Consider the following 13,924-nt stretch of genomic DNA (forward strand, 5'->3'; position numbering starts at 1 on the left):
TTAATTTATGCCCAGCAGCAACTAACCAAAATTGTATCTCAATCTATAATCATTTCATTCCTTGATTTTTCTATTTATAACCATTGTGTATGTGTATATAGGTATAACTATATGTGTACTATCTAGTGCAGCAGCTATGTAGTTGAAGAAAGATATTACCATGTTTGACTTACATCCATAATTTAAAGATACTGCTTTTTTTTTTAATGCTTCTGTTAAAGGTAATAGCATATGATGTTATCTTCTCTCTATAGAATTTCATAATTTCCCTTATAGCAGTTATCACAGTCAATAGTTTTAAATTCACAGAAATGTCTGTCTCTCACTAGACTAAGCTTCAAGAGACAAAGCCATGTGTTCTGTTCATCATTTCACCCCCAAGGGCCATGTATAAAAGATGCTTGCTCTAGACTGAATGTTTATTCCCCTCCCCCCACCACTAGCAAACTCATGTGTTGAAACCTGATCCCCAATGTGAAGATACTTGAAGGTGGGGCCTTTGGGAGATGATTAGTTCATGAGGGTGGAGCCCTTGGAAATGGGATTAGTACTCTTATAGAAGAAACCTGGGAGAGATCCCTTGTCCCGCTCAGTGATTTGAAGACACAGAGGAAAAAATGACAATCTGAACTGGGGAGCCAGCTCTCACCTGATACTGAGTCTGCCAGCACCATATTTTTTGGAGTTCCCAGCCTCCAAAACTGGGAGAAATAAATGTCTGTTATTTATTAGCCAGCGAGTATATGGTATTTTGCTATAACAGCGTGAATAAGTCTATGTGTGCAGTATGTGAGTATTTCTACATATGAACATAATTGCCTACATATACATTTTTTTCTGGACTCCTTTATTATATTTTTCTGGTGATAGTCTTAGTTTGACCAAATGGTAAGCCTGTATTCAATGTAGTAGGTTCTTCTGACATTTTTGGGTTCATGTCCTATAGTAAAAGAGATTTTAGAATTAATTATCTAATACAATGTTGCTAATTCTTATGAGTTTGTGATGAAATTCTAATACTGTATAGCTGATATTTTCTAGAAAGAATTATTAATACTGTATATATTTATCTAAATGCCATTTGGAAAATATACTTGATATTTGTGAATTTTGCATTTGTGGCTGCAAATAGCATACTCTGTCTTAAAAACACAAAATGAATTAATTTAACCTTTCATAACAGACCCATAGAATCCAAATGAGTTTTAAGTGGAGGAGAGAAAATTAAGTGGGAGTAGCACTTATCTACTTCTCCCATTAAACTTTGGCTCAGTGGATGGTTTGTGATCATACATTGTTGAATTCACTCCACTTCTTTTGATCCACTCTGTACCACCAGATCCCGACTCTGCAGATATTACATAAGGAACACGATAGCATTGCAGTGACCAAGTATAAAATGACTGCTCTTCAAAGCTGCATCCACACATTAGAAAGATTGCTGCCTCCTGTCTCTGATGGACCCTCATGGAGCGTAAGATGCTGTGTGCAGTGTGGGAGCCATGCATACAACCTATTGTCCAGTCTCATAATCCTCTTCTTCATCTGCTGCCTCTTGTTCTATGAACTGAAACTATTTCCTTGACATTTGGAAAGACTGACTGGAACTTAATTAGGAATAATACCTGGATCTTGGTCCTGGGTTTATTCAATAAACATGTACTGACCATCTACTATGTGCCAGGTACTGATTTAGGTGACTTGGATACATTAGACATCTCTGTCCTTGTGAAGCTGAACTTGAGATGGACACAGATTATTATGTAAAATAGTTAAAGCCATTAGCCAGTGCTACAGAGAAAAGAAAAAGATGTGAGAGAGATTGGGGTCCATAAGAGAAGGAGAGTGCAATAGTCAGGGAAAATTCATTGAGAAGGTGAGAAATGGGCCCGTACTTGAAGAGGGGAAAGGATTAGCCAAGATACACTGTTCCTCATTTGCCATGCTACCTGGGACAAGAAATATAAAATCTTCAGGTCTTGATTTCTTTATTTGTACAATAGGACATCGATCTAGATATCATATATTGAAGTCATCTTAAGTCCTTAAATTCTCTAAGCTATGGTTTAGCTTTTATCAACATTATGATGAAAGCAGTCATCTAGTTAATGTTCATTAAGCCTACACAATATGTCATTACATTTCTAAATGCCATGGATGCCACAGGATTTAAGAAATACTTATTATGATAATGTTAGTTTGGATGTATTCCATTACACTCATCCATTTATTCAACAAACATATACATGTTAAGCACCTACTATGTGCCAGACACAACTCCACAGTTGTGGTGTTAAAAATCTGACCATCTGATGGAGAAAGGGAGCTGTTATAACAAAAAAGTAACCCATGCTAAGCAGAGGCAGAGGAGTTATTTGAGACACACAGGATAAAAGAGCCAACCCATTGGATGGGGAATGTCCACTTCTGCCAAGGATTCTAATATACATTATTTTTCTACCCAGAGAGATAAACTTCTGACAATGCTTCCCGTAAAAACTATTACTGTTTTATCTTTTGAGAAAGTGACAGTACATTTTACTTATTTAATAGAGGGCAACAATTTTACTCTTATTATTTTAAAACCATTTTTGAAATTATAAAAGAACAACATTTAGCTTATCTGCGTTCACCTAGGAAGTCTATTAAAGGAAAGTTATTTAAGTTTGAAAAGTTTCTGTGTTTACAAGGAAAATAAAAGGACCAGATAATATGTAATATTGTTGGGGGAAATTTTAATTTGTGAAACTAAAGAGGACAAAGAAGGCAACTTATAGAACGTTTACTTCATTAGAACTAAGAATCTGTTAGCAAATAAGTTTGAAAAGCCCGAGCTTTCCCACCAACCTTTGTGCCTCCTTTTTCATGTCAGTGAGGAAGTAACAAGCATGATGATGATAATAACCATCATCTATTGAGAGTTTATTGTGTGCCAGGCTCAGTAGTAAGCACTTATCCAAATATTAGCTAATTTAATTCTTACAAAGCCCTACGAAATGCATGGTGATTATGCCCAATTTTATAGATGAGGGGAAGGAAACTTGAAGAAATTAATTGTCCCATATCTAAAGTCAGTAAGTGGCATTGGGGGGAAAAACTCTCAAACTTATCAGAAGTTTACATTTGACCACCAGAGGAAGGAAGCATTTGCTCTCTGACCTGAATATGGTCCAGCAGTTTTGCATTCACTATTTTGCTTTGTACATTGTTTCATGGGCAAATGGTCATATGATTTCTCTGGTATCTATGTCCCCTTAAAAACAGTGTTTAAAAACGTATACTCTTTATCTCTGAACGTCTACTGGTAATTAAAGGTATACAGAAGGAGTTTTTGGACCCCATCCAAGTATTTATTTAAAAGACACTTTTGTGTGATTTGGTACTCCACATAAAATTCTTCCTGATGGTCTCAAGTTTCAAAGAAGTTAAAAGTTGTTTGACTAGGCATATCAGGAAACGAGGGATGTAATGCATTAGTTGAAAGTGTTGTAGAGACAGTATTAGCAGCAGCTATCTCTTGCTGTAGCTATATTTTAAGAAATGACTATCTTCTACATTGGGAACTACATTAGCAGACTCCATGGACAAGTAAAGCTTACTTTCTTGTGTAACCCAACAGCTTCAATAAAAAAAAAAGTTAAAAAACATGAATGAATATATGTGCATTTTTATCAAAGGCTGTGTCTTTCTCCGTGGGAAACTGGGAGAGTTTCCTTTTTCATAACCAGACACATGCTTTTCATCAGAAACACTGCACAGGGTTCTATAATTGCATTTCCTTTCTTAGTAATTCCACTTTTTTTAAAAAAAGAAAAAGCAAGATTAAACGTTTTTGTTCCCATGTATCTATAGACTCTCCCATAACAAATTTGGAAGGAAACCTTCAAAAAATGATTAGGTAACTCTTTTGCCTGAGACTCAAGAACATACTATCAAAGTGTTGAACATCTTCATCCAAGAAGTTTAGGATAATTTGGGAATACTGTGTATATTGCCCTGATGTCGTTTGGGCCTACAAACATAGAAATTTAATGAAAATTGGGAGATAGAAAAGGTGTTTTTGCAGAAATGCGAATTCTGAACAATTTCCTATCACTGAGAGGAGCCCATTCTGCTTATCAGTACAATTCAGGAATTTGAAAGCCAGATTTACTAACTTATCATCTGACTACAAAAGTCTTATAAAATTCTATGAGGGATTAAGCTCCTTTAAATTCATTTTGGTCCATGTTTGACAAATAAGAGTTTAAATATGAGAAACTAGTATTTCAAGTAAGGAATGCAGATTATCTGCTGTAATGTTTCTCTCGTGTACTATACATTTTATTTTTGCATTGTAAATGACAACAGAAATTATGCCAGAACACTTGGAGGTGTTTCTCTGGAGGACTGAAGATATGAATGTTCAACCTAAATGCTATCATAAAGGAAAAAAGACAACTTTTTTATTAGGTGAAAAATAACAAGAACAGGTATTTGGAGCAATTTTAGAATAAATTAAGATGTATGGACATAGCATCATAATCCTGATTCAAATTACATTTCAGTATAGGTTTCTACAAGCAAAAGGTAGGCTGTCTAGTTTTATTACTTGAAAGTTATGAGTAACTTTCTAAGAATATGAATTTACAATTAAAATGAACTATCAAGTTATTTATTTTTAAATGGGTAGTGTATGCAATAATCTGGATAATTCTGATGCCTCATGTCAGAAATTCCTTTGCACTAAATTCCAGCAGAGTATACGGGATGGAAAGGCTGGGGACACAGAAGTTTTCCTCACTGACAAAACTCAAGTCTAATTTAAAGGCTCCCCAGAAGTAATTTTTAAAGTGTTTTTACAGTCCCAAAATAATATTTTCTTACTCTGGGTGAACTTTAGACTAAATGGTTTGTACATAGTTCATAATATAACATATATATGTCTAATAATAACTTGAAACCACAGCTAAAGTTAATTTTAAATCAGCTTTAAACCTGCTATTGTTAATCACGACTCAGAATTAACCTTTTGGCTGAACTGAATTCTGTCACTAGATGTTAAAAAGATGTTGTTCCTCATCAGAAATCTCTCTGTATAAATATAGCATCTGGGATTCCTCTACTGTATACATTAGAAATCAGCCGAGTCAGCAGCTTGCATAGTAAGATTTATGATTATATAATGCCTTTTCACAGCCCCGTGAAAAACATAAAGCTGTTAGAAGCAAAAAGAACTAAAAGAGATATGTCTAAAACAGCAAGCTATTGTCAAATTCAGAACTCTATTTGTATAGTCATAATAAGCACAGGAAAATACTTCTAGCCAGACTTACACTATCATTTGACCTTCACAACTCATACTTTGCAGCAATGGATGCAATTTTCTGAGACTACACTTTTGACCTTGAAGATATAACTTGATGTTTTATGTCTCTAAGCAAACTTATAAAGCTTCTGGTCCCCAAACTGAGTTCATCTAAAATTAATGTCATCATATGTTTAAACTGTTAAATCCTGTCATTCTTCTTTCAATTATTCAGCATACAAGGGCAAAGAGAGAAGCAGCAGCTCCTTTTGAACTATCTTTTCCTTATTGCATAAGTCTCTTAGCTTTCTGAGTGCAGGATGTCCCTCATCTGAAGCTGGGACTGAAGAAATAGCCGCATTGTACTGCAGCCCCAAAGCTTGCTACAGCCTAAGGCTGAGGATTCAGCTGAGCTGAACAGAAACATGCAGAGGCAATATACTGGTCAATCGGAGCTAAATATTCACCAAAGGAGATTTTATGGGGTGAGCTACTTTCTCCTGAAGCTTAGCTTGTCTGACTTTCATTTTCACATCGTTTTTTCCTAATGCTGACTCTAGCAGTATGACCTTACAACGTAAGTTTTACTTCCTATTTCTCTCCCCTCCCCCCTCTCCATCCCTTTTGCCTTGCACTGAAATAAACTTTATGTCCTCTGTACTACTTACAAGAAAGATAGCAACTGTACTAAAAAGCCCAGAACAATTACATCAATTCCCTGTAGCTGGACATTCATAAGCCATCCCAATTTAATTGTCCCCAATTCTTAACTCCACTGTAATGCTCTCGCATTCAAAAGCCAGGGAGCATGTTCACCCATTAGCAGAAAGGAAAAAGAAAAAGTCAGTGCAGCAGAACTAATGAAGAAACACAAACCCAGCATCTCAATTCTAAGTAACTTGAAATTCGTTTGACGTTCGTGAAGAGAACCTGCAATTTCTTACCTTGGATGTGAATAACTCTGCCATGATCTAGAGTGTAGTTGTCTGAAGGATGATCAGCCCAGCAGATGGAAATCAGCACCAGGAGAAGTAGGCTCTTCATCTTCGCAGCCCCAAGACTCTTCTTCACTGTGAGAGCATCACACAAATGCTTGTAAGACTTGGAACCTTTAGAGTGTTGCACTGCACAACTTATTGCCGCCTTATCATCACAGAATGGGTCTGTAAAAACGTTTAACCCGATCTGTTCAGAAAGTTTCTGTAAGCTGTCTTTGGGAGCTGAGGACTGCAGCTTTGAACAATTTCAGTTTCCCTCGTGTAGCCAGAGTCCAAATAGTGTTTAACTCTATCTTTGCAGAATTGTAAAATTTAAGACAGTGTAGTTTTGATAATAGAGTGCTATAGCAAGTGATAGAGATATGTGGTAAGGATAGAACCGACTTTAAAAAAGCTGTTTAAACCTCTGAATTGGAAGTATATGTTAATAAAACAATTTTATGCATATCTGGATATTTATCACCAAATGCTAAACCAGGGCAAATAAAGAATATTTACATGAAACTAGACATCATTCATTTTCCACGTGGCTTCCTAAGCAGGTTAGATTTGCTTGTTCTAAATGGAAAAGAGGACAAAAAAAAAAAAAAAAAAAAAAAAAAAGCTTGATTAAGCAGAAGCAGCACTTTTGTTACAGATTCAGTTACCATCTTAAACACAGCTTGGGTCTAGGGTGACGAGATGAAAATTGTGGACAAACTAGGTTATAGTTGTGCTTGCTACCACTGCAGTCATCCTGATTGATTTTTCATTCATTTCTACCTAAAATGCTGACGCACCATCTTCAAGTGCCAGGTAGGGTCTCTGCAGTCAGCAGAGCCACAGCTGCAGGAAGGTCCCTGCCAGGCAATTAGGCAAATGAAGAGCTGAAACAGACAGCGGGGAGCAGCTCTGGTCCCGAGTGAGAGGCAGAGCTGTCACCTGGCTGTCCTCTATTGGAAGACTGAGGGACACAAGAGGACACAATCCACCCCCCCAAACTTTGTCATGGGGAGGACCAAAAAGTCTTTCCGAGTGATACGAACCTTATGACCTTTGCAGTTTCTGCAGGGCAAAAAAGTCAGTGCAGCTGCTGTTTTAGTGTGGCAGCAGAGGCAACTATTAACAAGGGCTTTCTTTTTCTCTCGTGCACACAGCAGCCTTCACAATGCCTGGCTATTTTTAAAACTGAAATTGCACAGTACTGGCTTCTGCCACTAATTTGTTTTTTTTTCCAGGAAAGTCTGACTCCCTGGAAATATTAAAGAGCCCTGAGCCTGTTCCTTGAGGTCCTTGCAGGCCAGCCTCTGCTCCGCAAAGATCCCGAGTCTCTCTTGGGACCACGACCTCTCTGCTGTCTCCCCACTAAAAATTGGCATTGTTGTGATGCTTAGGACTTCAGTTTTTTCATGTTTGCTTTTACCTTTTTCTTTTTCCTCATTGTGGTACAGGAAGAAGATTATGGGCAAGCTAACTGAGAAACTTATTTTTCCAGGAAACAAAGTGTCACCTTTAAAATTCTACCTGAGTTACTCATGTTGTCAGAAGTTCACTACTGGCTTGTGCCTCTGAGGATTTTTTTTTTTTGGGGGGGGGGGCGGTGGGGGGGCGGGGGAAATGATTATTTTTGATGCTACTGACTTTTGTCCATGGAATATGATTAATAACATTATCTGTTTTCAGGCCAAAACATGGTTTGGGTGAACAAATATAATAAAGGTGACTCTTTTGGAATTGGAATATAATTGGGACATTATATACACAAACATAAAATAATGAGCAAGCCAGCACGAATTTATATAACTCCTTTAATTCCATACCAAAGTATTAAAAAGTATGCCACTAAGTGCTCATTTCATTGAGTTAAGGTATTAACTGTCCAAGGGTTTAACGAAATATGCAAGCATAGGAGTATCCTAATATATAAAAACCTTGGATCTCTCATGACTGGAGGCTGGACCAACCAGAAATCAATCCAGCAGTCAGTGCTGAGTTGCCATAGTGACCCAGCACTGACAGCTATGGCTGCAGGTGCGGTGAGCCAGCATTGACTGCTGAGGGGACTGTGAATCAGGCCCAGAGAGAGGCCTGAAGAGAGAAGCAGAGTCTGATCTGTAGTCTATGTGGCAGCTGTTGATCAGCACTTGCCTCTCTCTCTTCCGGCAGTGCCTCAATTACTCTCCAGGCCTCCACCATGCTGCTGATCAGCCCTGCCTTTCTGAACAGGCCCCATTGATAGGCCTAGAGATGCTGACTGGCATAGAGACTGACCAATCAGAACCAAATCTGGGTGAAGTGTGGGGAGCCACTGGCTGCCTAGGAGGCGGAGCTTTTGACACTGACTGACCAATCAGAATCAAATGGGCCGGCAGAGGAGAGCAGTTGGGGGTTAGATCAGGCTGGCAGGAGAGAGCAGTTAGGGGCGATGAGGCAGGCAGGCAGAGGCAGTTAGAGGTGATCAGGCAGGCAGGCAGAGAGGTTAGGGGCAATCAGGCAGACAGGCAGGTGAGCAGTTAGGAGTCTGTGGTCCCAGATTGCAAGAGGGATGTCCTATTGAAGGGAGTGCAGGCTGGGCTGAGGGAACCCTCCTTCTATGCACGAATTTCATTCACCGGGCCACTAGTAAATAATAGTATCTACTTTTAACTGAATATCTACTATTTGCCAAGTGCAATCTATGCTAAGATTGTGCATACAATGGCTCATGCAACCCTTGTAATAATACCATGAGACAGATATTTCCATTTTCCCTGACACACTTTTTTTGCTGAAGGTCATACATTTAGTAAGCAGCATTTATATTTGCTTTCAAGCAAAAGCAATACCCACATTGTGTTGCACTTATTTTCCAAATAAAATAAATTTAACTTATTTGTTTTATTGCCTTTTTAAAGTATGCTCTTTAACTTGAACCTACTATGATTTTAAAATATTGACTTGTGTTTTAGTGAATACAAGCTTTTTTTTTTTTTTTTAAACTTACATGTAAGAAGTCAGATGGCATTTGCTTAGCATGATTGTGCCCTGCCTTGCTTATGTCACCACGTTGGTGCCATGAGCACTTCCTTGGTGGCTCATTGTGTGCACACACATGTGCATTCACACACACACGTGCATTCACACACACACACACACACACACACACACACACACCATCCTCAATTTTAAAAAGCTGAGGATATAGAACTTCTTCAGTGATCTGTGATTAGAATGAGGCATATATCAGTGAACACTACCAAGTACCCCACTGCCATTAATACATGCCAGGTAGGAGAGAGTGTAAATTATCTTTGCCATCATGGCAGCATAACAACTGTCTCACGAAAAAGATAGGAAACTAGAAAATTGAACTTTAAGAACAGCCCTGGCTGGTGAGGTTTCAGTTGGTTGGGCATCATCCTGGGCATCAACCATAAAGGTTGCCAGTCTGATTCCAGTCAGGGCACATGCCAGGGTTGCAGGCTAGATTGAAGTTTTGCTCTTATAATGATCTCTCTCTCTCTCTCTCTCTCTCTCTCTCTCTCTCTCTTTTCCTCCTCTCTCTCTCTCCTTCCCTCTCTCTCTAAAAATCAATAAAAACATTTTTAAAAATTTGCCAAAGAGAATTTAAAAGGGGCAATTTAAAGGACTAGAAATTTTGAAATATATATAGGATAAAAGAGTAATATGCAAACTGACTGTCACTGCAACACAAAAGACGGCTGCCCCATGTGGTCAAAGATGGATGCCCCCATGTAGACACAAGATGCCCAGCAGGGAAGGGCAGTTGGGAGGGACCAGGCCTGCAAGGGAGGGCAGTTGGGGGTGATCAAGACTACAGGGGAGGGCAGTTAGGGGTGACCAGGCTTGCAGGGGAGGGAAGTTAGTGGCAATCAGGCTGGCAGAAGAGCAGTTAGGCATTAATCATGCTGGCAGGCAAGTGATTAGAGGGTAATCAGGGTGGCAGGCAGAAGCACTTAGGGGCAATTAGGAAGGCAGGCAGGCCAGCAGTCCTGGATTGTGATTTTATCAGGATCAGGCTTAAATGGACAGTTGGACATCCCTTGAGGGGTCCCAGGTTTAGGAGTGTGCAGGCTGGGATGAGGGACACCCCCTCAACTCCTGTGCATGAATATCATGCACGGGGCCTCTAGTATATATGTTTTCAAGTTATTTTATTCTACATTGCTTATGTGGTATGTGCTAAGATCTCACACAGAACAAAAAATAAAGTTACGCATTTACTTTTAAAAGAGATTATACAAACAATGGGTGGCCAAATATGAGGCTTTGCATCTATTATTTAAACATTCCTGTGTTTGATAATGGATAAATAAGCTTAAGTGAAAGGCATGCATACTTTTTCCTGTGCCAGGAAAGCTAATGTTGCATATTTCATTACATGCTAGGCACTGTCCTTGAAGTCTCACACATTCAACTGTTATTTCTTAGAACAACTCAGTTGAAGTAAGTATATTAGCACACACCTTTCACAGTTCTGGAAACTTTAGAGTGGTAAAGTCCCCACCATGGAAAGTGAGGAGCTTGGAGTCTGGGCAGTGTTCCCCAGAGCCTGCACTCTGCACCCCCTTTGTCTTGTGTACCCTGAGGAATGTCACCAGCTTTCATGGCCAGTTCTCAAGTGTTTTTCAAAGCTTCACTCACACAAGCTCAAATGCCACCCCCCTCCCATCCCTCTTCACCAGCTGTGGGTGGGTAGCACTGATCACAACCCCGTTTGCACAAGACTCCATTGAGTCTAAGTCCCACGGCTTTCCTCACTGCATGCCTGGCACCCAGCACTCTCCTGTGGGCCAAAAGGAAGGATGAATAGGAGGACCAGTTACAAGGACTAAAGGAGCCAAAACTGAGGGAGGTTTTACTCCATTTTAAGATTACATGTCTTATTGTATGGAGGATCGAGAAGAGTTATTTGTTCCTCCATCAAGGGTATAATGACATAAACCTGTTTCAATTTAATGCTTGCAATTTAGTTTAAAAATTATGAGAATTAATGTAAAGTTTTCTGGAAATTGAAGGAGCAAAGAAACCACAAAATCTTAAACTGAAGAATTTTATTTGACAGAATTATTTAAAAATAGATGTAATCTTCTCCTCCTTGATATCTTTTAAATCTGATCTACTTTCAGGCAAAAGAGGACCTATGACCAGTTTGTTCCTAAAAACTGGTCAGTGGTGCAGTAAAACGAACAAAACAATGACAAAAACTGCAAAATGTACTTTTGCATTGGGTTAAATTAACTCAATTTTTTTAAAAGTGTTCTTTTTCCCCCCCTGAAGTTACTTTTCTTGCTGTTTTGCTGTTAGAAAGACCTTTATTCCATAGAATTATAAATTTTAGACTTCTCAAATTATAGATTATTTTATCCTTACTTTATTCTTTAATGGCAACCTTATGTTGGGTCATTGTTGCTTTGTTGCTGTTGGTTAGCTCTGTTTTCTGTTTTAACTCTACAGGTATGTACAGTCCAGAAGTCAGGCCACTGACCCAAATGATGGCCAAAGGCTTCAGACTAATGATGCATTTGAATTGCTCAGTGTATGCAGGACAGCTGGATCTTTACGTAAGCCCCAGGATTTACTCACACAATGGCGAAGAATGCAGACCTGCTTGAACTATACCCAATGCTCAAGAGAGAAGCCATGAATGGAAAAAAAAAATCTTTGTTCAACTATATAACAGGGAGTCGGTCTATATAAACTTCAAGTGAAGGTAGCACTCTCTCTGTCATCTTGCATTGTTCTATCGAAGAGCAAACTACTGAAGCATCTAAAGAGCACTTATGATGCCCTGAATAAGGTGTCCATCCATAGTCGTCATGGTAACCTTCTAACCTGGCCCGGTCAGTCTATTGCTTCCTTGCCCTGGGCATGAGCCTTTGGAGAAAGCTGGAGAAAGTCCTAGATCAGGAAGAAGAAAACACAAGTTCTACTCTGGGTCTTGTATCCATTACATCAGGTCTCAATTTTGTCACCCACGAAATAGTAATAATAATAATAATAAATGCTCCCCAGGGTGAAAAGTATTTTCAAAAAAGTATAAAAACTAAATAAACTATTATTCTCGAGCTGGCTTGACCCACCTCAAACCTGACTAATTTTTATAAATAAACATAAGAAAAAATAGTAACCTAAAGATCACCTCATCTTAGAGGCAGGTGAGTTCTAAAAGTCCACTATTTGGAGTGAGTGTAGGTGTCAAAGCAAAGTATGGGTCCTGGAGCAGAAGAAATGCCAGGAAGCTTGTTGAAAAAGCAAATGATTGGACCATACCCAGGATCTCTTGAATCAGAAAGTAGGGGTGGGGCCTATTGATCAGTATTTCACAAACCCCATCCTCCCTCAAAGGAGTCTGACAGGCTCAAATTTGAGAACCACTGGTCAAAGCCTTTAGGAATGGTGGTGGAGCCCTAGCCAGTTTGGCTCAGTGGATAGAGCATGGGCCTGCAGACCAAAGGGTCCTACGTTCAATTCTGGTCAAGGGCAAGTACCTCAGTTGCAGGGTCCTCTGTCTTTCCCTCTCTCTTCTATTCTCTCTAAAAATCAATGGAAAAATATCCTCGGGTGAGGTTAAAAAAAAAAAAAAGAGTGATGGTGGACAGAGACTTGACTTGGGGTGGTGAGCACCTAATGCAGTGTACAGATGCTGTGTCGTAGAATTGGGCACCTGAAACCTGTATAATTTTGTTGACCAGTGTCACCCCCAAAAAATTTAATAAAAAGAAAAAAATTTTACCGGGTGCTTTTCATCTGCAATGGAGCTTCGGAAAGTCCATAAATCCCTGGAAATAATGTTTGCCTATGTTCATTTTTATTCCCCAATTTCTCTCATTTTTTCTACAGTGCACATGTGTTTATTTTTTAAACAGTTACATTAAAACGCTGGAAAGAAACGCACAAAACATGCTAATTGTTTTCTTAAAATATTAGACAGATGGATACTTTCCTCTTATTTTATAAACTTTTCATAATATTGCTATGTTTATAAAATTAAAAATGCAGAAAACTAGGTGATTCAACTTGTAATGATTTCCATCCAAAAATGGCTAATGGTTGGAAAAATATATTTGGCATTGAAAAAGGTTATTTGCCATGATTTATATTCTCTAAGTTTGGTATGACCGTCACAATACTGAAACAGTCTTAGACACTTTCTGAGTCTCTCTGGACTTCTGACAATTCAGCATGTTTAATGTTGAAGTTCCCTCACTGCTCCAGTTCTGGGTCCATTGCTGCTCTCTAAGAACAATGTGGTGGAAAGTGGATAGAGATGGAAAAGAGAAGAATTTATAGTGGAGATATTAAGAGGGAAATAAAGAGAGAGAAAAGGCCACTTAAAAACAAGAAGGGCAATAAAAAAAGTAGCAAAGGAATAGCAAAGAGAATATTTGGCACACTGTCTCTGAGTTTGAGGAAATAAAAATGCCACAGGAAAATGAGTGCTGTATTATAATTCCCAGAACCAAGAATGTCCTAAGATGGCTTCTCTAAGAAAGATTATAATCTCTAAAGATTTGTAATATAACCTACAATTACCACTCGTATAAAAACTGCTTAGGTCATTTCAAAATGACCACTTTCTTTAGTATTTCTTTATTGTAGATATTTCTACTATTTATATGGGTTCTTTTCTACTTTAAAGTCTCAGAAGTCTCAACAA

At 38.7% G+C, this 13,924-nt stretch overlaps 1 protein-coding gene across 2 annotated transcripts in view; it reads right to left on the reverse strand.

Annotated features, from left to right (window-relative positions):
* Window positions 1-13,924, reverse strand: part of HAPLN1 (hyaluronan and proteoglycan link protein 1) — a 67,238-nt gene that overhangs the window by 19,672 nt on the left and 33,642 nt on the right. For both annotated transcript variants that reach the window (XM_084882181.1, XM_084882180.1), the window contains exon 2: window positions 6,232-6,357. In XM_084882181.1, coding sequence (XP_084738307.1) covers window positions 6,232-6,331 — 100 coding nt within the window. In that variant the 5' untranslated portion in view covers window positions 6,332-6,357. The remainder of the gene's footprint in view (window positions 1-6,231; window positions 6,358-13,924) is intronic.

The sequence above is a fragment of the Pipistrellus hanaki genome (genome assembly GCF_964339955.1).
Source record: "Pipistrellus hanaki genome assembly, chromosome: 4".
Taxonomy (NCBI): domain Eukaryota; kingdom Metazoa; phylum Chordata; class Mammalia; order Chiroptera; family Vespertilionidae; genus Pipistrellus; species Pipistrellus hanaki.